Source organism: Molossus molossus, unplaced genomic scaffold (genome assembly GCF_014108415.1).
Source record: "Molossus molossus isolate mMolMol1 unplaced genomic scaffold, mMolMol1.p scaffold_m16_p_20, whole genome shotgun sequence".
Lineage (NCBI taxonomy): Eukaryota > Metazoa > Chordata > Mammalia > Chiroptera > Molossidae > Molossus > Molossus molossus.
In genome coordinates, this window is record NW_023425356.1 from 6,498,786 (window position 1) to 6,521,048 (window position 22,263).

The window sequence follows — 22,263 nt, forward strand, 5'->3', positions numbered from 1 at the left end:
ATGTAGTCTCAAAGGATAAGAGATCTTTCTTTCTTACAGCTGCCTAGTACTCCACTTTGTATATGTACCACTGCTTTTTTATCCATTCGTCTACTAGTGGACACTTGGGCTGTTTCCAGATGTTAGCTATTGTAAATAGTGCTGCTACAAACATGGGGCTACATATATTCTTTCTGATTGGTGTTTCAGGCTTCTTAGGGTATATTCCTAGAAGTGGGATCACTGGGTCAAATGGAAGTTCAATTTTAAATTTTTTGAGGTAACACCACAGTGTTTTCCATAGTGGCTGCACCAGTCTGCATTCCCACCAGCAGTGTACTAGAGTCCCCTTTTCTCCACACCCTCGCCAACACTTGTTTTTCGATGATTTGTTGACGGTGGCCATTCTGACAGGTGTGAGGTGATACCTCATTGTTGTTTTAATTTGCATCTCTCTGATGATTAGTGATGTTGAGCATTTCTTCATATGTCTCTTAGCCATTTGTATGTCCTGTTTGGAGAGGTGTCTATTTAGTTCCTCTGCCCATTTTTTAATTGAGTTCTTTGTCTTCCTTTTGTGGAGTTGTATGAACACTCTATATATATTGAAAATTAAACCCTTATCTGATATATCATTGGCAATTTTGCTCTCCCATACAGTGGGTAGCCTTTCCGTTTTGATGATTGTATCTTTTGCTGTGCAGAAGCTTTTGAGTTTGATGTAGTCCCATGTGTTCATTTTCTCCTTTGTTTCTATTGCCTTAGTTGATGTATCAGTGAAAATTCTCCTGTGTATGATGTCTGAAATTTGGTTGCCTACAGTATCTTCTAGGATTTTTATGGATTCATGAGTCACATTTAAGTCTTTTATCCATTTTGAGTTTATTCATGTGTATGGTGTAAGTTGTGGTCTAGTTTTATTGTTTTTGCATGTAGCTGTCCAATTTTCCCAACACCATTTATTAAAGAGGCTGTCTTTACTCCACTGTATGTTCTTGACACCTTTGTCAAATATTAATTGAGCATATTGTCTTGGGTCCATTTCTGGGTTCTCTGTTCTGTTCCACTGGTCTATATGCTTGTTCTTGTGCCAGTGCCAGGCTGTTTTGATTACATTGGCTTTGTAGTATAACCTGAAATCTGATAATGTGATGCCTCCAACTTTGTTCTCTTTCAAGATTGCTGTGGCTATTCGAGGCCCTTTTGGTTCTATATGAACTTTTGAAGTATTTGTTCTAAATTCTGTGCAATATGCTGTTGGTATTTGAGGATTGCATTGAATCTGTAGATTGCTTTGGGTAGTATGGACATTTTAATGATGTTAATTATTCCAATCCATGAACAGGGTATGTGCTTCCACTTTTTTATATCTTCCTCAATTTCTTTTTTGAATAAACTGTAGTTTTCTGTAAATAGGTCCTTTATTTCTTTGCTTAAGTTTATTCCTAGGTATCTTAATTTTTTTGCTGAAATGGTAAATGGGATTGTTTTCTTACTTTCTCTTTCTGTGAGTTCATCATTGGTGTATAAGAATGCCATCGATTTCTTGATGTTAATTTTGTATCCTGCTACTTTTGCAAATTAATTTATTAAATCTAGTAAAGTTTTGATGCAGTCTTTGGGGTTTTCTATGTATAGTATCATGTCATCTGTGAATAATGACAGTTTCACTTCCTCCTTTTCAATTTGGATCCCTTTTATTTTTTCTTCCTGTCTGATTCCTGTGGCTAAGACTTCCAGTACTATGTTAAATAAGAGTGGCAAAAGTGGGCATCCTTGCCTTGTTCCTGTTCTTAAGGGAAATGCCTTTAGTTTTTGCCCATTGAGTATGATGTTGGCTGTAGGTCTGTCATATATGGCCTTTATTATGTCAAGATATGATCCCTCTATTCCCACATTGCTGAGTGTTTTTATCAGAAATGGATGCTGGATTTTGTCAAAGGCTTTTTCGGCATCTATTGATATGATCATGTGTTTTTTATTATTCATTTTATTTATGTGGTATATCATGTTTATTGATTTGCGAATATTGTACTAGCCTTGTATCCCTGGGATGAATCCCACTTGGTCATGGTGATTAACTTTTTTGGTGTATTGCTGGATCTGATTTGCTAGTATTTTGTTCAGGATTTTGGTATCTATGTTCATCAGGAATATTGGTCTGTAGTTTTCTTTCTTTGTAGTGTCTTTTTTCTGGTTTTGGAATTAGAATTATGCTGGCTTCATAAAAAGAGTTTGGAAGTCTGCCTTCTTCTTGAATTTTTTGAGATAGTTTGAAGAGAATGGGTGTTAGTTCTTCTTTGAATGTTCGGTAAAACTCCCCGTGAAGCCATCCGGGCCTGGGCTTTTGTTTGCTGGGAAAGTCTTGATTACATCTTCAATTTCTTCTGTTGTTACTGGTCTGTTCATTTTCTATCTCTTCCTGGTCCAGTTTTGGGAGACTATGTGTTTCTAGAAATTTGTCCATTTTGCTTAGATTGTCTAATTTGTTGTTATATAATTGTTCATAGAAGTTGTTAACGATCTTTTGTATTTCTCTAGTGTCAGTTGTTACTTCTTCTCTTTCATTTCTGATTTTATGCATTTGTGTTCTCTCTCTTTGTTTCTTGGTGAGTCTAGCTAAGAGTCCATCAATCTTGTCTATCTTTTTGAAAAAACAGCTGTTTCATTGATCCTTTGAATTGTTTTCTTGGACTCTATGTCATTTATTTCTGCTCTGATCTTTACTATTTCCTTCCTTCTACTTGCTCTGGGGTTTTCTTTTTGTTTGTTCTCTAGTTCTTTAAGTTGTGAGGTTTGATAGTCTACTAGAGATTTTTGTTTGTTTGTTTTTTGAGGTAGGCCTGTAGTGCTGTGAACTTCCCTCTCAGAACTGCTTTCGCTGCATCCCATAGATTTTGTGTTGTTGTGAGTTTATTTTCATTGGTTTCCAGTAAGTTTTTAATTTCTTCCTTAATCTCCTCAGTAACCCATTCACTGTTTAATAACATGCTATTTAGCTTCCATGTGTTCAAATGTCTCTGCATGTTCTTGTTGCAATTGATTTCTAGTTTCATGCCATTGTGATCTAAGAACATGCTTGATATGATTTCCGTCTTCTTGAATTTGTAGAGACTTAGTTTGTGTCATAACATGTGGTCTATCTTTGAGAATATCCCATGTACACTTGAGAAGAATGTGAATCCTGTAGTTTTGTGGTGTAATTCTCTGTAGATATCTATTAAATCCATTTGGTCTAGTGCTTCATTTAGAGTCTCTGTTTCCTTGCTAAAATTTTATCTAGAGGATCTATCCAGTGATGTCAGTGGGGTGTTAAAGTCCCTGCTATGATTGTATTGCTATTGACTTCTCCTTTGAAGTCCTCCAGAAGATTTTTCATATATTTTGGTGCTCCTATATTGGGTGCATATATGTTTATCAAGGTTATATCTTCCTGTTGGATAGATCCTTTCAATATTATGTGGTGGCCTTCTTTGTCTCTAGTTATGGCCTTCATTTTGAAATCTATTTTATCAGATATGAGTATTGCTACCCAACTTTTTTTTCCTTTTTGTTTGTTTGGAAGATTTTTTTTCCATCCCTTCACTTTCAACCTATGCGAGTCTTTTGTTGTGAGGTGGGTCTCTTGTAAACATCATATAGATGAGTCATGCTTTCTTATCCAATCAGCTACTCTGTGTCTTTTTATTGGAACACTCAATCCATTTACATTTAAGGTGATTATCTATATGTACTTATTTATTGCCATTTTTTGTTTAGTGTGGTTATATTTTTCTTCCTATTTTTCCTGCTAATTACAGAAGTCATTTCAACATTTCTTGCAGTGCTGGTTTGGTGCTAAAGTATTTTCTTAGCCTTTTTTTTTTTGGTCTGGGAAGCTCTTTATTTGACCTTCTATTTTGAATGATAGCCTTGCTGGGTAGAGTAGTCTTGGATTCAGATCCTTGTTTTTCAGGACCTTCATTACCTCATACCTTCTGGCCTGTAGTGTTTCTGTTGAGAAGTCAGCTGAGAGCCTTAAGGGGTTTCCTTTGTAGGTAACCTGTTCCTTCTCTCTTGCTGCTTTCAGGATTCTTTTTTTTGTCTTTAATTTTTGCACTTTAATTACTATATGTCTTGGTGTGGGCCTGTTTGGGTTCTTCTTACTTGGGGACCTCTGTATTTCTTGAACTCGAATGCCTTCATCCTTCACCAAATTAGGGAAGTTTTCTGTCACTATTTCTTCAAATATATTCTCTAACCCTTGCTTATTTTCTTCTTCTTCGGGGACCCAGATGATGCGAATATTATTATGTTTCCAGGTGTCCCACAGTTCTCTTAAGGTGTTTTCCTGTTTTTTAAGTATTTTTTCCTTTCGGTTTTCTGATTGGTTGATTTTTTTCTACCCTATCTTCTAATTCACTGATCTGGACCTCAGCTTCCTCTACTCTGCTATTTAGACTTTCCAATGTGTTTTTTATTTCTGATATGTCATTCTTCATTTCTTCATGGTCGTTTTTAATTTCCAACTGGTTGATTTTCAACATTTCTATGTCTTTATTCATGGTGCTCATGTCCTTACACATGCTGTTGAGGTTCCTCAAGATCATGGGTCTGAATTCTAGTTCTGTTAACTTGCTTAACTGCACCTCATTTATCTCATCTTCGGTAGAGGTCTCATGTTCTTTCATTTGGCTTTTGTTTCTGTATTTACCATTTTGGCTATCATAGTGGGCTTTGGAGCCTGCCTAATTTTTCCTGTGGGTGTTGGTGTTCTGCTGTTTGTGGCTCCCTCTCCTGGGTTTGGATGAGGCAGGGAGGACCCTCGTTAAACACCATTGTCAAGTCTTACTTTCCTGGTTACAGTTGCTAGCCCAGGAACTGGTAGTTATCCTCTAGCTTTTTTGCCTGGATGCTATTAGTCGTGGTCACCTGAAGAACCATGGTTTCTGAGTTGAATGAAAAACTCCCTCAGGTGCTCAGTGTAAGAGGATTTCCCAAGGGTGGGGCAGATGCTGATTGTTAATGATCCTCAATTAGCATTTCAATGGCCACCAGGTGGGGTTGAATCTCCGAGGGAGGGGCCACCGCCTATCCCCAGGGCCCTGGAAGGAGTCAGATAGCCACAGTCCTGCATGGCTGCAACTCAGCAAAAGCTCTGAGCACCCTCCAAATCCCAAGTGTCCCCACACAGTTCCAGTCCAGTCTTCCCTCCCTCTGCCAGAGCCCAAGGTGAGTGGATGCTGCTAATTTAGCCTCTGTCCCTGCTCTGCGCTGTGGAGCCGCTTGGGACTTTAACCCGAGGGTGCAGCTCCCAGCTACGACAGTTGCTCCTGGCTGAGGCTGAGGCAGCTCCCAGCCGAGGGCGCAGGTCCCAGCCAAGGCCACAGGTCCCAGTCAAGGCCACAGCTCCCAGGTGAGGCCACAGCTCCCAGCCAAGGCCACTGAGGACAGTGGGCTCCCGGCCCCCTCTCACATCTTCAAAAGCCTACCAGGATTGAGTCAGTGTCCCTGGTTATATGGTCCTCCAAGCTGATTTTGGTTGTCTTTTCCTGACGATTTGTCTTTATTTTCATTGTAATTCCAATTTGGTCCTGGGAGATGGTCTGTGTAGCTTCCATTCACTCTGCCTCCATTTTCAGTCTCCATAATCTATTGTATATTCTCAATTATTTTCTTAAAGAATCTGAAAATATAATTGATGTATAACATAATTTTACAGAAAATACATAATTTATATTCTCTTTCAGTTCTCTTATACCATTTATATGGTTTACATGACAGAGCACTTTTTAACAAATTTTGATAAGAAAAGTAGCATAGGTGGTGATTCAGAGACCCAAAGAGCTATTTCACCGGACTTCCCTTCTAGTTTGGGACATGATTCCTTCAAGGTGTAATGTTGCTAGGTTTTTCAACACTTTGGCTCAACAATTCTTATCCCATATTTTTTATTCTGTGAGAAGCAAGATACTTAAACTTTGCTTAGAGCCTCATGCATTCAGAGTGATGGTCAATGCGTGCTAGGAGTCCAATTTTGTTTTCTGGGTTAAAATCACTACTGTTGCAAACCTCATGGACACATTCTTGTCCATCCAACTGGGAGCAGCTTTTCACTGATTACTTTTCCCCAAACAGTTTCCTAAGGACTAAGCACTTAATGGATTCTTATTAAGGCAGAAATGAGAATATTATAAGCTTCTCTACTCTTCACAGAGATGAGTCTAATAAGTCAATACCGGTGACTCTGAGTCACTATGAATTTTCTTTGACCATAGACCAGTATGGACTTGGTTTCTTCCTCTTCCTTCCTCACTTCCTCCATTCTGTTTTTTAATATGGGAAAATATCTTCAGTAGAGAAAAATCTCATTTGCAAGGTGAAATTTTGAAATTTTAACATGTTTACATAATCATGACACTATCATGTCAATGTCTTTAGTATTCTCAAGAAAATCTATACATTATATTATTGTTTAGCCTATTTTGTTTGAATGGAAAAATTCAGAAAACCTTCAGGTGTGAGTTGAAGATAATTTTATTTGTCAAAATCCTAACAAGTAAAAAATAAAACTAGGTAATTGCAATCAAACTCATCTGCCCAGATTTTCCTCTCTTGCTTTTCTCTTACTGTGTTGTTTCCCATATCCCTTCATTTCTGCATTTTATGTATGCTGTTTCTAAAGTATTTTTAACCTGTCTCACGATCCTTCTCTAAGCACTATCTTCGACTCCCACTTTTTTCTCTACTAATATAATCCTATTATGTCTATTACATATCCCATACTGTCTTTCTTTTCTGTACATCATAATCTGCCTGCCTCTTCTATTGACCGTTTCTTCCTCTCTATTGTTATATTTCAACTTGTCTCATTTGCTTTTATATTTGCAATTCTGTCTTGTTTCTCATACTCACCTTCTTGGTTTCACCTTCATTCTTGTACTTGTTTTGCCTTTCATTGCTATGACTAATCACTCAATGTTTATCAGTTAGCTATTACCAAAATAAGTGCTGTGTAACCAACCAGCCCCCAATTTAGTAGCTTACAATGACCTCACTAATGGCCTGTTTATTGGTTGGGGTGGCTCTGCTTTATTTTGTAGGGTGAATTCAGGTCAGCTCCACTTGTTTTCCACATCATCCTGGACCAGTAGAATGCACAACCTTCTCTTTACGGATACAAGGAACAGAAGAGGGTAAGTCAAAATCTGTGGTCATGACATATTCCACTGGCTGAAGCAATAGGTGAGAGAGCAAGAGCTTATTCACAAAGGGAGGAGAACTATCATTAAACAATAATGCAAACCATCACACTACCCTTTCTCCCTACTGTATTGTATTATAGTCCATTTAGCCTAGTTGAGTCTCTAATATTCAGGGCCAAACCAGTTCTGTATCTTCAGCTCCCAGTCCCATCCAGCTTTTTCCAATCTTACTGTTTTGCTTTGTGCAAAAGCTCCTCTTTGTGAGTAAATGGTCTTTAAAAAGCTAGCTTGACAAAGGTTCATTTATTAGCTCATGTAATTCATAGACTAGCTTACAAAGCATGTGAAAGAAAGGGCACAGCTAATCCTTGAGAACAAGGGGATCCAGCACTTCAGATGTTTCTTATCTTTGCTTTTTCTTTGTTTGTGGGTTTCTTTCTTTCTCACAGCTTGCTGGCTTAGTTAACCTGGTTGGAAACACAGGGAAATATTAAATTTGACATCTTATATTTTCCATCCCCAGAGAGGATCAGCATATTTTTTTCTCCATCCCAATATATACAAGTCAGAAGACCAGGTTGGGACAGACAGCCACCCCTAAACCCAGAGTCAAGACAAATTCAATGTAGATAAAGAGAGAAAAGGAGTGTGTGTGTGTGTGTGTGAGTGATGCTCACACCCCTGACAGTATGTTTCTCCCTGTTTTATCTCATCTCTAAGCATCGCATCAGCTCTGATTCAAGCACAGCGGTTCTTGGCTTGGTAGTGATCATTGCTTACCCATGAGGATGCTGCATAATTGGATTATCATAGTTTCTATATGTAAGCTTATCCATATGGTGTAAAACAAATCATTATTAATTCACTTATTAGGATAATACTACAAAATAATATATCCAAATACAACACTATTTCTTAAGAGAATTTAACATTTTGCGTGAGGTCTGAGATGTTATCCCAGTCTTCTTGACGGAATTGCTCTATTCAACAGAAAGTGAAGAACACTTCTTCTGTAAACACAGATCTCATTTTAGGGAGAAAATGCAAATCACACCATCAGGTCAAGAATAGCGTGACCCTCAGACTGGGAAGCTCATTGTTCTAGTACACATGGAAAGCTTCTACATTAATCTGACTACTACTGCCAGTAATAGCCTCAGTAGCAGGTGCTGGACGGAGGGAAATGCAAGCACTTTGAATGAGCTGCTGAAAGCCTGGTAAGCAGTGAAGTAACCCTAAAATACACCAAGGGAAAAATGTAACCCTCAAAAAATCAGAGTAGTCGTTTGTTTGTTTTTAATCCTCACCCAAAGACATTTTTGCATTTATCTTCAGATAGAGTGGGAAGGAGAGAGGGAGGAAGAGAAAGAAAGAAACATTGAGGTGAGAGAGACACATCGACTGGTTGTCACATGCACACAACCCCAACTGGGGCCAGGGACAGACTGCAACTGCGGTACGTTGCCCTTAGTGAGAACTGAACCCGGACTCTCTGGTTTGCAGGCCGATGCTCTAACCGCTGAGCCAAACTGGCCTGGGGTCAGAATAGTTTTTTATAGGCAGTGAAATTACACCCTCTGTGGCCATTTTTGCTTTATGTTCCAGCCTGCATGTCATAAATAAGTATGACTCCAAGTTGAAATGATTTCCCATCTGGGAGTCAATCATCCTATCTTTTCCGTTTGTCATCAGTGTAGCCAATGAGTATTTTGGACACAAATGAAGAATTATTCTGATAGGTTGCAAAGGAGAGTCCTACTCACCAAACTCGGAAGAGCTACACTAACTATACCCTCAGTTCTATATTGCGCCCAACAAATGCAAACTAAAAAGCCCCAACAAAAAGAATTATACATTCTTTTGTTAGGGGTACTCTGTGTATGAGTCTGTGTGTCTGTTCGGAATTATATGTACTACCTCACATGTTTGATTATAGCAGAAAATTTTCAGCCTGTAATGGTGCCATAATGAATCCCCAAAGGATAAAATTTAAAAAGAATTTATTTCCAAGGTGAAATATGTTGTTGGTTGATGTCTAGGCACTCTTACATATATTTACTGAACATTGCAATTTAATATTTATTTATAAATACTATTATTTACACAATGCTGAGCAGAAGGTAACTTAAAAGCAGTTCAATTCCTAACTCCCAAAAGTTTCTATTTTCATTTGAAGATTCGATTTGTGTCAGGTATTTATAATAAAAGGCAGCGTATATGCTATATTAAATGAAGGTTTATCCGAAGACTTATGGATTGTGAGTAGCTAAATATTGCAACTAATGGGAAATATCAGGAAAATCTTCTTGGAAGAGGTAACTTTTCAAATAAAGACTCAAGATTTACACTTTGACAAATAAATGAGAACAAAATAATTACTGTACAAGTAATTAATCTGACATATAAACACTACTTAATCAATGCTAATTAAGGCTGAATTTAGGTTTCCAGATAATGTAAGTAAAGAAATGGAGTTACACAAGAAAAACCAATTTTGAAGAGCATTCATAACACAAAAGCTTGAAGCACAGGATTCTCGTAAGATAATAGTAGATTGGAGGTGAGTGAAAGGCCTCAGGGATACTGCATTTTATTAAATATATGGAAAGAAAGTTTGATGTTTTCTGGGAAAGAACAAAGCAATCTCAGTCATACTTAAGTAGACTAATTTGACCTTGGGCTATAGAATGGATACTGGGGGAGAAACCTAGAGGCAGAAAGCTGAATTAAGAAGTGTTTGCAATATTCCTTTTCACAGACAGGCTGTTCTCACATAGGCTGGCTCTTTCCTTCTAAGTACATAGTAGGATTCTGGGGCCCAGCCTAGCTGAAGTTAGAGCTGCCCTGTGACCTTCTCCCCGTACAATCAAACAAAGCAAATCAAAATCCAAAACCTTATGGGTAGAAAATTTGAGAACCAGGACGTTTTACTACTTTGCATTCTCTGTGCCATTCCATAGAGTGGCAGCCTAGCAGCTGCATTTCTAGAGGAAGGTGACATTCAGGCACGGTAGGGCCTCACCAAGCTGCTTGACCTGCAGCAAGGGTGAACACTAAGTCTGAACAAATCAAGCCACTGAGAAGCGAGGGTTTTTCATTTCTCCGTAATATGGCCTGTATGGACTGTCCCAGTGGAAGATCATTAGGATTTAGGCTGCATCAAGAGAGGCAGAGAGAAATATAAAAATAGATAGGTGGTTGCTATGTTATGAGCACAGTATTGCTTAGACAGTTCTGATCCCATCCACTGGGGTTCTGGTTATTCCCCAGTTTTACAACACCTGGCTTTAAGGTCATCCCAGGTTTCCATGAGACTGGCAATACCATGTCATAGTTGAAAACTTGAAGCCCTGTAGTATTCAGAAAAGAGAGAAGCAAAGGGACAGTAAAGCCCACAGTAATCCAAGAAAACTTGGAAAACATTGCGCAGAATGATTTCTAAGGATTATATTCTTCCTGAAATGTTTATGACTTGCATTTAATTTCTTTTATCTTAAACTTTCTTTTTATACATATTTTTGTTATATTTAATACATAACATGGTGTTAATTTAGTGTGTCCGACATTTTGGATACATCCGTGTATGGTTATGTCACGGTAGTGATAACTACCACCCCTGTCACATCTTATAATTATCAGTTCTTTTCTGTGGTTGGAATAATTAAGTTCTAGTCTCTTACAAGTTTGAATATCATGAGTCAGTATTGTTTTATATATGCACTATACTTTGCCTTAGCTCTCTAGTGCTTTTTTACTACTAGCCACAAGTTTGTGCCCTTAAATAACATCTCTCTTATTTCTCCATTTCTCAGCCTGTTTTTAACTCTCTATTTTACCAGTTTAGCCTTTTTAAAAAAAATTAGTTTATCTTTACTGTTGAATGTATTATAGATGTTCCTTATTTTTCCGCTATTGACCCCCTCCTCCAAACTCCCACTCCCCTCCTGCCTTTTCCTACACTGTTGCCTGTGTCCATTGGTTATGCATATATACATACAACTTCTTTGGTTTATCTCTTCCCACACCCCACCCTCCCTTCCTTTGAGGTTTGTCAGTCTAACAACCAATTTGTACTTCTTAATCCCTTCACCCATTCCCCCAACTCCCTCCCATCTGGCAACCAACAAAATGTTTTCTGTATCCATGAGTATGCTTCTGTTTTGCCTGTTCATTTTGTTTCTGGATTCAATTGTCAATAAATAAGTATTCATTGCCATTTTGTTTGTTCATATTTTTTATCTTTTTCTTTGAGAAGACCCTTCAACATTTTATATAATAATGGTTTGGTGGTGATGAACTCCTTTAGCTTTTCCTTGTCTGGGAAACTGTTTATATGGTCATCGATTCTAAATGATAGCTTTGCAGGATAGAGTAATCTTGGTTGTAGGTTCTTGCTTTTCATCACTCTGAATATTTCTTGCCACTCCCTTCTGGCCTACAAAGTTTCTTTTGAGAAATCAGCTGACAGTCTTATGGGAACTCCCTTGTAGGTAACTAACTGCTTTTCTCTTGCTGCTTTTAAGATTCTCTCTTTGTCTTGAACCTTTTGCATTTTGATGATGATGTGTCTTGGTGTGAGCCTCTTAGGGTCCATCTTGTTTGGGACTCTCTGTGCTTCCTGGACTTGTATGTCTGTGTTCTTCACCAAGTTAGGGAAATCTCCTGCCATTATTGTTTCAAATAGGTTTTCAATTTCGTGTTCTCTCTCTTCTCCTTCTGGCACCCCCAAGATGCGAATGTTGGTATGCTTGAAGTTGTCCTAGCGGCTCCTTACTCTATCCTCATTTTTTTTTTTTTTTTTTGGATTATTTTTTATTTTTGCTGTTCTGATTGGGTATTTTTTGCTTCCTTATATTCCAAATTGATGGTTTTCTTCTTGGCTTTACATATTCAACTATTGAATCTGTGTAAATTATTCTTTATTTCAGTTAGTGCCTCCTTCATTTCTGACTGTGCATCCTTCATTTCTGACTGCTCTTTTTTATGCTGTTGAGGCCCTCACTAAGTTTATTGAGGTTCTCACTAAGTTTATTGAGCATCTTAAAGCAGTGTTTTGAGCTCTGCATCTGTTAGGTTGTTTATCTCCATTTTGCTTAGTTCTTTTCCTGGGATTTTGTTCTGTTCTTTCATTTGGGACCTGTTTTTTGTCTCCTCATTTTGGCTGCCTCCTGTGTTTGTTTCTATGTATTACTTAATGGGAGGTATGGGGCTCGCTGAGACCAGATGCTGCTTGTTTGAAAGAATTTAGGAAAACCTGAAGCAGGATCTAAGACAGGCCAATCCTATGGTAAAACAACTGGCATCAGCTTGAGTGGGCCTGAAAGTTCGGTAGGGCAGGGCCTCAGGGAATCACCAGGGCAAAGCAAACAGTGTGAGCCAAGTTGCTGGAGTCCCAGATATGGTGGCTGTCCGCCACCGCAGGGAAGGGCTCACCAAAGGAACAAAGGTCTCTGATAGCATGTTTGTCCCGGAGAAAGCTGCCTCTCCAGCCCTCGCTCCAATGCCAAACAGCTCAGTTCTTCCCCATATGTCTCTGGTGCCTTTCAAGCTGCCTCCCCCACGCTGGAGCCTGGAGGGTGTGAGTCCATGTAAGTCCGTGCGCGGGCCTTTTAAGAGGAGCTGCCTGGGGCTCCAGCAGCCTCAGACTCCCTCAGCCTCAGTTCTCACTGGTTTTTCCAGCCAGAAGTTATGGGGACTTCTCTTCCTGGCACTGGAACCCTGAGCTGTGCATCTGTTGGGGGACGGGGACCCCTCAGTCCTCAGGGAGGACCTTCCCAGCCGAGGTGTCCTTCTAACTTTTTTCCACCACGTGTGGGTGTGGGACCAGCCCGTCCACCTCCACCCCTCCTACCAGTCTCAATGTGGCTTTTTCTTTAATTTTGTGGTTGTAGGACTTCCATTCAGCTTGATTTCAGGCAGTTTTGAATGATGGTTGTTCTGTAGTTTAGTTGTAACTTTGATGTGATTGTGGGAGGACGTGATACGGCGTTTACCTACACAGTCATCTTGACTGGAAGTCTGGCCTTTTTTTTTTTTTTAAAGATTCCACATAAAGGTGATAGTATGCAGTATTTGTCTTTCTCTGTGTGACTTATTACACTTAGAATAATGCCCTTACGTTCCATCCATGTTGTCACAAATGGCAGCATTTTCTTCTTTCTCATGGCCAAATAATATTCCATTGCATATATATGCCACACCTTCTTTATCCAATCATTCAACTGTGGACACTCAGATTGTTTCCATATCTTGGCTATTGTGCACAATGTTGCAATAAACATAGAGTGCAGATATCTCTTCAATATCTTGTTTTCATTTCCTCTGGTATATGCCCAAAAGTGGAATTGCTAGGTTATACTGAAGACTGATTTTTAATTTTTTGAGTAACCTCCACCCTACTTTCCATAGTGGCTGAACCAATTTCTATTCCCATCTTCAATGCACAAGGGTTCCCTTTTCTCCACATCCTTGCCAACACTTTTATCTCTTGTCTTCTTGATAATAGTCATTCTGAGTTTGATTTGCATTTTCCTGCTGTCTAGTGATATTGAGCATCTTTTCATGTGCCTATTAGCCATTTGTGTGTCCTTTTTGTAAAACTGTATATTGAGTTCCCAGTCTACTTTTTAATCTATTGTTTTTTTAATAGCTGGAGTTAGAGTACCAGCTTTATCCATATCAGCTAGACTCTTAACATGCATGCAAATTCCCGAGTCTCAATGCAGCTCCAAGTATTATGATACCTGTGATGGAGCCTGCAGGTCTGTACTCAACATAAAAGTTTCAGATAACTGGAATGCCACATTGAATTTTAGTTATCTCCACCAGTGTAAATATGACCCCCCTTCTCTAAACTTTTATGGCATTTTGTTTGTTTGTTTGTTTGTTTATTTATTTATTTATTTGTATTACAGATGTTTCTCCTTTTTCCCCCATTGACACCCTTCTCCCCCTCCCTCCCCACCCTGTCCCCAGCTTTGTTGTCCATGTCCATTGTTCATGCATACATGCATATCAGTTCTGTGGTTTATCTCCCCCCCCTCTCTTTGGGGGATTATCAGTGTGTACCCTACTTCCACCTCTCTGGGACTACCCTGTTCTTCAGACTGTTATGTTCATTATATCCACAAATAAGTGAGATCATATGATACTTGTCTTTCTCTGTTTGGTTTAATTCCCTTAGGATAATACTTTCCAGGTCCTTCCATGTTGTCTCAAAGGATAAGAGATCTTTCTTTCTTACAACTGCATAGTACTCCATTGTGTATATGTACCACAGCTTTTTTACCCATCCGTCTACTGATGAAGACATTATTTTTTTTGTTTGTTTTCCACCATTATTACAGCCCTTAACATGTTCTACCTATGTGTTGGTATATTTAGCAATGTGTATGTTCCCAGGAGTCATGAATTGTCTTTATTCCTTTTATTCTCCATAACATGTGCCACATATCTCATAGTAGACATTCAAAAACAGTCTTCTTGGTTTGTCTCATTGATTTTTTTTTTTTTTTATCCTCACCAGAGGATATTTTTCCATTTTTTTGTACAGATAGAGTAGGAAGGAGAGAGAGGAAGGGAGAGAGAGAGAGAAACATCGACATGAAGGGACACATCGAGTGGTTGCCACCCGCATGACCAACCAGGGCCGGGGACAAACTGCAACCAAGGTACGTGCCCTTAGCGGGAACTGAACCCGGGTCTCTCCGGACCGCAGGCCAACGCTCTAACCACTGAGCCAAACTGGCCAGGGCTGTCTCATTGATCTTTATCTCTCTCTCTCTCTCTCTCTCTCTCTCTCTCTCTCACACACACACACACACACACACACACCCAGAGAAGCAGAGAAGAGATTTGTTAAGTGACATCAGATATCTCACAGAAACCTGGAGGGCCTGAGAGGTAGGAAACTGGCAAGCGTTCAATCACAACCTCTCATCTTTGCCACTGCAACGGCGTTTGACACTTTATATCAGGGGATGTGCTGCTTGCATTTCTGGAAAACTGGTGCTATCCTCAATGTATCTGACAGATGAGAAGCCCTGGGAAACAGAGCGGCTCTTAGAGCTGCTCACTGCCACGGTCAGGTCTTCCGTGAATGGCTATGGGCAGAGGGACTGAGGTCATATGCCTTCCTCCCTGGTGAGGGAGGCATATACCTTATCCCTGCACAACCCGTATGTGGGGAAATCTCTCAATGGAGGGTCTCAAATACCTGGAGCAGCCACGGACAAAAACATGTAAAGTCTGTGGTTTAATATAAAATTCGTTTTCACCTAAGATGGTGCTCTTCCAGGTGCTCTTGTTTATGGAGACACATTGTGAGAGATTTCAGCTCTGGATTAGGATGTGACGGCCAGATGATACCACTGAAATGGGATCTAGGTTCAGGTGTTCTCTATCCAGTACAATTGCCTGAAATTCTTGGGACACTGGTGTTTTCCTCGGCACAATGACGATCTTCAACTACACTGTCCTTGAGATCTCTTTTTGCTCCGCATATTCTGCCCCTTGTTGATTGATGCCTGTTCCATGGAAGAGTTAATAATGCAGTTTCAATGGGAAAAAAAGACTGGGATACACACATTCGAGACCTTGAGGTATGCATTAACATCCACTCCAGCTCAGCCTGGGTGTGCTATCGTAAGTGTGACACATGAAAATATACAGGTCATACATGCACAGACCATGATGACAACAGGAGAAGAAGCGAGTCACGGAGGATTCTTCCCTGGGAAAGTGAACCTCGGCTGTTTAATCTGGTCACAGAGTCCCAGAAATATCACAAGCCTGGAGTGTGATTAACATTTTTAAAACAATATTTCTCTTTTTCTCCTTGTGATACCTCTTATGTTCAAATTTCTGCCCTCCCGTGCCTTTGCTGTGTCAACTGAAATCCCTTTGTCTGGTTGGTTTATAAATGTGTTACGTAGCACCTGAGTTGAGACTGTAGGTCCAATAACTTTGTCCTGTTGCTTATTGGTTGTAGGTTCATCTTTTGACCTCGAGGAAAGTTGCCAGGGACGCCCAATCAGCCAGTTGGAGAGAGTAAGTCAGTCACCCCAACAAAAACATAAAATAGGCAAACGTGTCCCCTGTAACCTCTGATGAGGAAGATAAAAAGGCTGCTAATGTGTAAAATGGCATTATGAAAAAAGCTGTTCTTTTAAAGAAAATAAAAGCTGTGAGCTTACTAAAACCCTTTGGTAGCATTATGATTGCTATACTATTTTGTATATATTTTTGCTATAACATTAGATTCTGGAATAAGCTTTTCTGTCAGTGAAATAAGAGGAGGGTACCAGATCAAATTTCCTGTGATAGACTATATTAAATAGAAATCATTAAATATTGATAATTCAATATTGGTGGAATAAAACATCAAAGAAGGAGTGACAGTCTCTAATGAAATAATGATACCTAATGAGATTTCCAGCTACTCATCTTCACTCTCTAGATAAAATACATTCTTTTTAACAATTACTGCCACAATTTTCCAGTGGCTAGTTCTCCATTATAATCTATGGCTATTTTTTTTTCCACTTAACCTGAGTAAGTGACTGTTAGAGTTCAGATCGATTTCAAGTGAATTTTCATCGGGCACCGAAGTGTCTAAGATGCTTCCATCCACCTCTACATCACATCATACACCAACTAACTTCTACTCTGCATGGCCCCCTTTCCTGTAAACTGGTGACCTCTCTTTTTGTTCTTTCTTGAAGGCACTTTAGTCTTCTGCATCACTGGTACAGCTGTATTTGGAAACAAGAAGGTCTGGGTTACTTGCTAATGCAGCTTACCTGTGCTGTCTCCTCCTACTCAAACTTTCTCCACGTTGTGCCGTTTCCACCCTATAGTGGATTGGTCCTGAGCCCGTCCTCTCCTGTGACTTGGTGTGTCCATCAGAGCCCATTCCTCATAGGCAGTTCTGTGCACATTTTCACACAGTGTTCTAGGCTCCAGCACTCTGTATCCACCAGGGCCACGTAACAGAGAGTGTAGGTTTATAAAAAACCACACAGTTCTTTAATGAGGACACCCAGGAGTCTGTGTGTGATTCCCCGACTAGAGCATTTTTTTTGCTTCACCCTGCATCTTTTGCTACCACTGACAGTTCTGATGTCAGAGAGTGTGGCAGATGATGTTGCCCAAGGGGCAGGGATACTTGCACTGAAATGGAGACCTGCTGCAGAAACCCCACATCATGCTGGCTGACTTCCACCAGCCATAGTGTCTCGGTCAGATTCATCATTCCCTGGAGTAGCTGTGTCCCTCTGTGGTAGGGGATAAAATGTGAAGCAATTTGTCATTGACTTTGTAGGACATGCCCCTGACTACTGGATGTCTACAGACTACACTGAAGTCATAGGTCCCTGAATTTTCATAGATGTGTCTCCCTCCCTTCACAGCAGGAGTTTTTCTGAGGCTCCCAGCATCTTAAGCACCTATAGTTTGTCTTGTCTAATTACCGTGATGTCATCAGTTAGTATGTAATGGATTAGTATGATATTCAGTAAGATGCCTAGGCCATCGAAGATCTTTTCAGAACGCGTCATGACTGAGGGTGGCAGATTTCACATGGCCTTGAGGCAAAACTGGAAATGCACAGTTTTCACCCATGTGGATGCAAGTCTTTCAGATTCCCTTATCTAATTGGAATCTAAAAAGAATGCATTTGCCAAATTAATTATTACATGGCATTTATGTAAGGTTGATTAATTTGTTCCAGCAATGACGGTTCAGTCTAGGTGCAACTGAGAGGCCTGTGATATTCTACAACCATCCTCCAAGCTCTCTGTATTTTCTGCAGGGATCAAAGTGTAGATGTAAATGATAGAGAATGAAAAGAACCAATACCCCTATATACTGTAGGTCTTTGGTGGTGGCATTAATCTCCACCATTTTTTGGGAATGCAATATTGTTTTTAATTTGTTATCTTATCCAGGGTTTGGAGCAGTTTCAGAGGTTACCACTTGGCCGTCCCCATCTATGATAGTCATTACCCCATTGACCAAAGACCCAATATGGAGATTTCTCCAACTGCCATGTATATCAAATCAAATTATATTATGGGACTGGAGACAGAGTCAATGAGTCCTCTGTGAATTAAATTTTAGCAAAATGTCCATTTAATCCTTTTTCTCCTAAGTCTTAACTTTAATAGAGAGGGGAAATTTGAAGCCCATTTGAATCTGCGGGCAGCATTACCAACTCAATCCCTTGAAAATTCTGATTATTATATTCTACCCAACATTCAGTCACTCCAGTAATGTCTGTATGTCTTTAGAGAAAGAACTGTGGGAATCATTAAAGTATATACCTGCTGCAGTATTGCCAAGGCCTTTATCCTAGGTACTTGACCACCTTTGCAGTCAGTGAATTATGAACCTAAAAGCAGGCTAATATCTAGGAAGTAAGCAAGTAATTTGGGGGATAGCAACTACCCTTAGTATCCTGATTCCTAATTCTTACTCTTTTTATGGCTTTGGACATTCCCCAGACCCTTCACAGACTGTACCATTTGGCTCCATGATATATTAACAAACAATCTCTGCTATTTTTTGCATATCAGGGTCCCTTGGCTGTTCCTCCAACCTTGCAGGTTGTAAGAGTAATTGTGGCTTCTGACTTCTAGTGGTTATGTATCAAAACCTGGCATCTTTTGGGATCCCATGCTTCCACTGATATTAATGTAACCAGGTGTGTGACCACTTCTATTATCATCTCTAGCCTATAGAAGAGAGCCACCACTAAACTTTTTGCGATGCTGGTATGTCTTTTACCATCCCATTTTGGACAGTCTTGGGGTACAGTGTGTCGTCTGGGCCCCACCTTTGGAACATAATCCTCTAACAGATCTGCTTGGCTTGCATAGTATAGCCAATATAATTATTCCAGAATTTTGGACACTAGGTTTTCCCTAGTGCACAAAAAAATCAGACACTGATGTTTGCATGAAAGACTGCCTTGGTTGGAGTCTCTGGAGATCTGGAGCTACGACTATCAGATTCTGCCTCTGCTGCTCAGCTACAACAGCTCATTTATGGCAGAAGGTAACAATGTCTTTGTAAGCTGTCAAAAGGCCCTCTGTCTCTTACACTTCTCTAATACTTGAATTTTTATTATCCTTCTGTGGGTCATCAATACTACTCACTCAGCTAGGCCGCTGTTGTTGTAGGCTCTTTTCCTTCCCACCGCTTTGAGCCTGAACATGGCAAACTGGCACAGATGTTTATCTCCACAGGGGTCTTTTCAGAGGTCATCATTTCAATAATATGTTTATAGCTGGGACCCAACCTTATGCTAGGCACTAGGCACCAGGACAAAAATGGACTCTTGTCTCTGTGACAGCTGGTAGCTTCAAGATTACCTTACCCTCACGAAATCTGGCCTCGAAAATTACATTGCACCCAGCTCAGTCATCCAAGATTTCTTTTTTTTCTTATCCTCACCTGAGGACATTTTTTCACTTTTTGTTCAGATAGAGTGGGAGGGAGAGAGAGGAACAGAGAGAGAGAAACATTGACATGAAAGGGATACATCTAGTGGCTGCCTCCCACACGACCAACCAGGGCCAGGGACAAACTTCAACCGAGGTACGCGCCCTTAGCGGGAACCAAACCTGGGTCTCTCTGGACCACAGGCCGACGCTCTAACCGCTGAGCCAAACCGGCCAGGGCCCAAGATTTCTTTAATGTATGGGTTTCTCTGATCTTCTTGTCTACCACATATTTGGGAATTAAATCTCATGGACATTGTTACATTTATGGAATTTGAGGACTTATTTTCACCTTATTCTTACCAGTTTACTTTTCTCACTTTTGATGGAGAATGACAAGTCAGTTACTTTGTTTAGTTAATAATGCATTGATAGCAGGCTATCAAATAAAGTCTTTACTAGAAAGAAAAATTGTTTATGGTTTATGAATGCTGGAAGACTTAAACTTCTTCATATTTGCTCTTCCAGACTTTGTGACTGTTAAGAGGTATATAAAATTGATAATTCACGGACATCTGTAAATATCATAACAATGTCTTGTTTTTGATAATTTTTAAAAACACAAATAAATCTATTTTTCTTGATAATGTTATAGTAATGATTAAAACATTTTATAGTTTATAGGTGCTCATCCATTTATTATTTACAAGGAATCAAATTAATTTCTTGTATTAGTTTTCTACTGATGAATAATTAATTAAAACGTATTGATTTAAAATAACAAGTATCATCTCACTGTTTTACACCCCAGGAATGTAGGTATTTCTCAACAGGAGGCCTCTGGCTCAAAGGCTCTCAGCAGATGTCAATCAAGCAGACCCTTTGCTCATTCAGAAGTTCTGCCGGGGGAAGTCTCCTTCCTACCACATTCAGGTGTTGGCAGGATTCAGTGCCTCATGAGCATTAGCCCTGTGGTGCAAACCTCAGGCTATAGCCCTCTGAACCTCAGCTTCTCAAGGAAGCTCTGTCACATTAACCTCTACAGAGGAACTCAGAACGAAGCAGCTCGCTGTGCTGGGAGAACAGTGAGTAGGGGATAGGCACCCAAATGGGAGCCACCCTCTTTTTATGACCAAAACTCTGAAATCCCATTACTTCCACTGGATTCTGGTCATTATAAGAGAGTCAACACATCTACCCCATACTCGGGGAGGACACAGCATAAGAAGATAAAATCAAGCAGAAGGGATTATTAGGGTCATCTAGGGGTTGCCTACCACATATCTCTCCAACCATTTTGGTAGAATATTTTTTTATATTTTGATGATGATGTATTGCATAGTAGAAAGCACATTATAATCACTTAAGACAGTGGTTCTCAACCTTCCTAATGCTGCGACCCTTCAATACAGTTCCTCATGCTATGGTGACCCCCATTTGTAAAATTATTTTTGTTGCTACTTCATAACTGTAATTTTGCTACTGTTATAAATCATAATGTAAATATCTGATATGCAGGATGTATTTTCATTGTTACAAATTGAATGGAATTAAAACATAGTGATTAATCATAAAAACTATGTAATTATATATTGTGAAATATTTATTTCTAATTATGAATACATGAAATTTAGTCTTGAAGCATGGTGTAGCATGGGTAACAGTCTTAATATAACAACAGTAAACTACATTGCCACATTTTGTGACAGTATGTGTAAAAAGCCAACATCAGCCAGGAGACTGCTGACCTGAGACTGTGACCTCTTAATCCCTCAAGGTCTCCTTTCTTTATTTGTAACAAGATGAGGGTGGACTAAGTAATTGGAGGGATCCCTCTGAGGTCCTGCCAGTTTCCTGGAAAGTGATTATAGTCTGCACCTATTTTCACAAAGAACACTTCCTAAAGACAATCCCTATAAAGAGAAATTCTTAACAACTAATCCTTATAATACTAACTGCACATAAGAGTTTGCCATTGTTTATTTCAGAAATTACCATATTACATTGATATGTTATCAGATATTTCAACACTGATAAGAAACATATCTAGTTGAGTGTGCTCTGTATATTATCAATATTTTATTTTTCCAGTGTTAAGAATAATTTCAGCCATCTGGATAATCTGGAAGAAAATGCTAAGATTTATAAATATATACTTATGAGATTTTATTATATTTTCTATTGTCTTTGATGTCTTCTTTATAGTCTATGGTAGATTTCATTGATGTGTGCATAATGGTACAGTAAAATGATGTTATACAGGATGAGGCAAAAGTAGGCTTACAGTTACTCATATGGAAAATAATATAATAATTAATGAATAATAATACAAGATTAAAGTCTGTGTTTTTTTGTACTCACAACTGTAAACCTCCCCTGTACATTAGAACATCAAATACATATTAGTTTCTCTATATTTTTTAAAATTAGGTACTTTTTTCTTTGTTTCAATAAAAATACACATATTCACTAAAACTGAAGTCTGATGTTACAGGACCTTTGGTTTTGTAGCAGAAATGGTTCTGTGGAAATCATGCAGATGCAGCTTTTATAATGTGCCTTCCGTTGTGATTCTTGTCCTTTGTGAAGTGCTGCTGCCATTCCATCGGAGATGTGTTCCTGAGGTATCTTTGGCAATGTCCTATGGGGCAAATATAGAG

At 39.3% G+C, this 22,263-nt stretch overlaps 1 protein-coding gene across 1 annotated transcript in view; it reads right to left on the reverse strand.

Moving 5' to 3' along the window:
* LOC118637632 (histidine-rich glycoprotein-like) overlaps nt 1-17,719 on the reverse strand; it is a 52,580-nt gene extending 34,861 nt beyond the window's left edge. The window contains exon 1 of the mRNA XM_036273193.1: nt 17,633-17,719. Coding sequence (XP_036129086.1) covers nt 17,633-17,719 — 87 coding nt within the window. The remainder of the gene's footprint in view (nt 1-17,632) is intronic.
* Nucleotides 17,720-22,263: the final 4,544 nt, after the last annotated feature.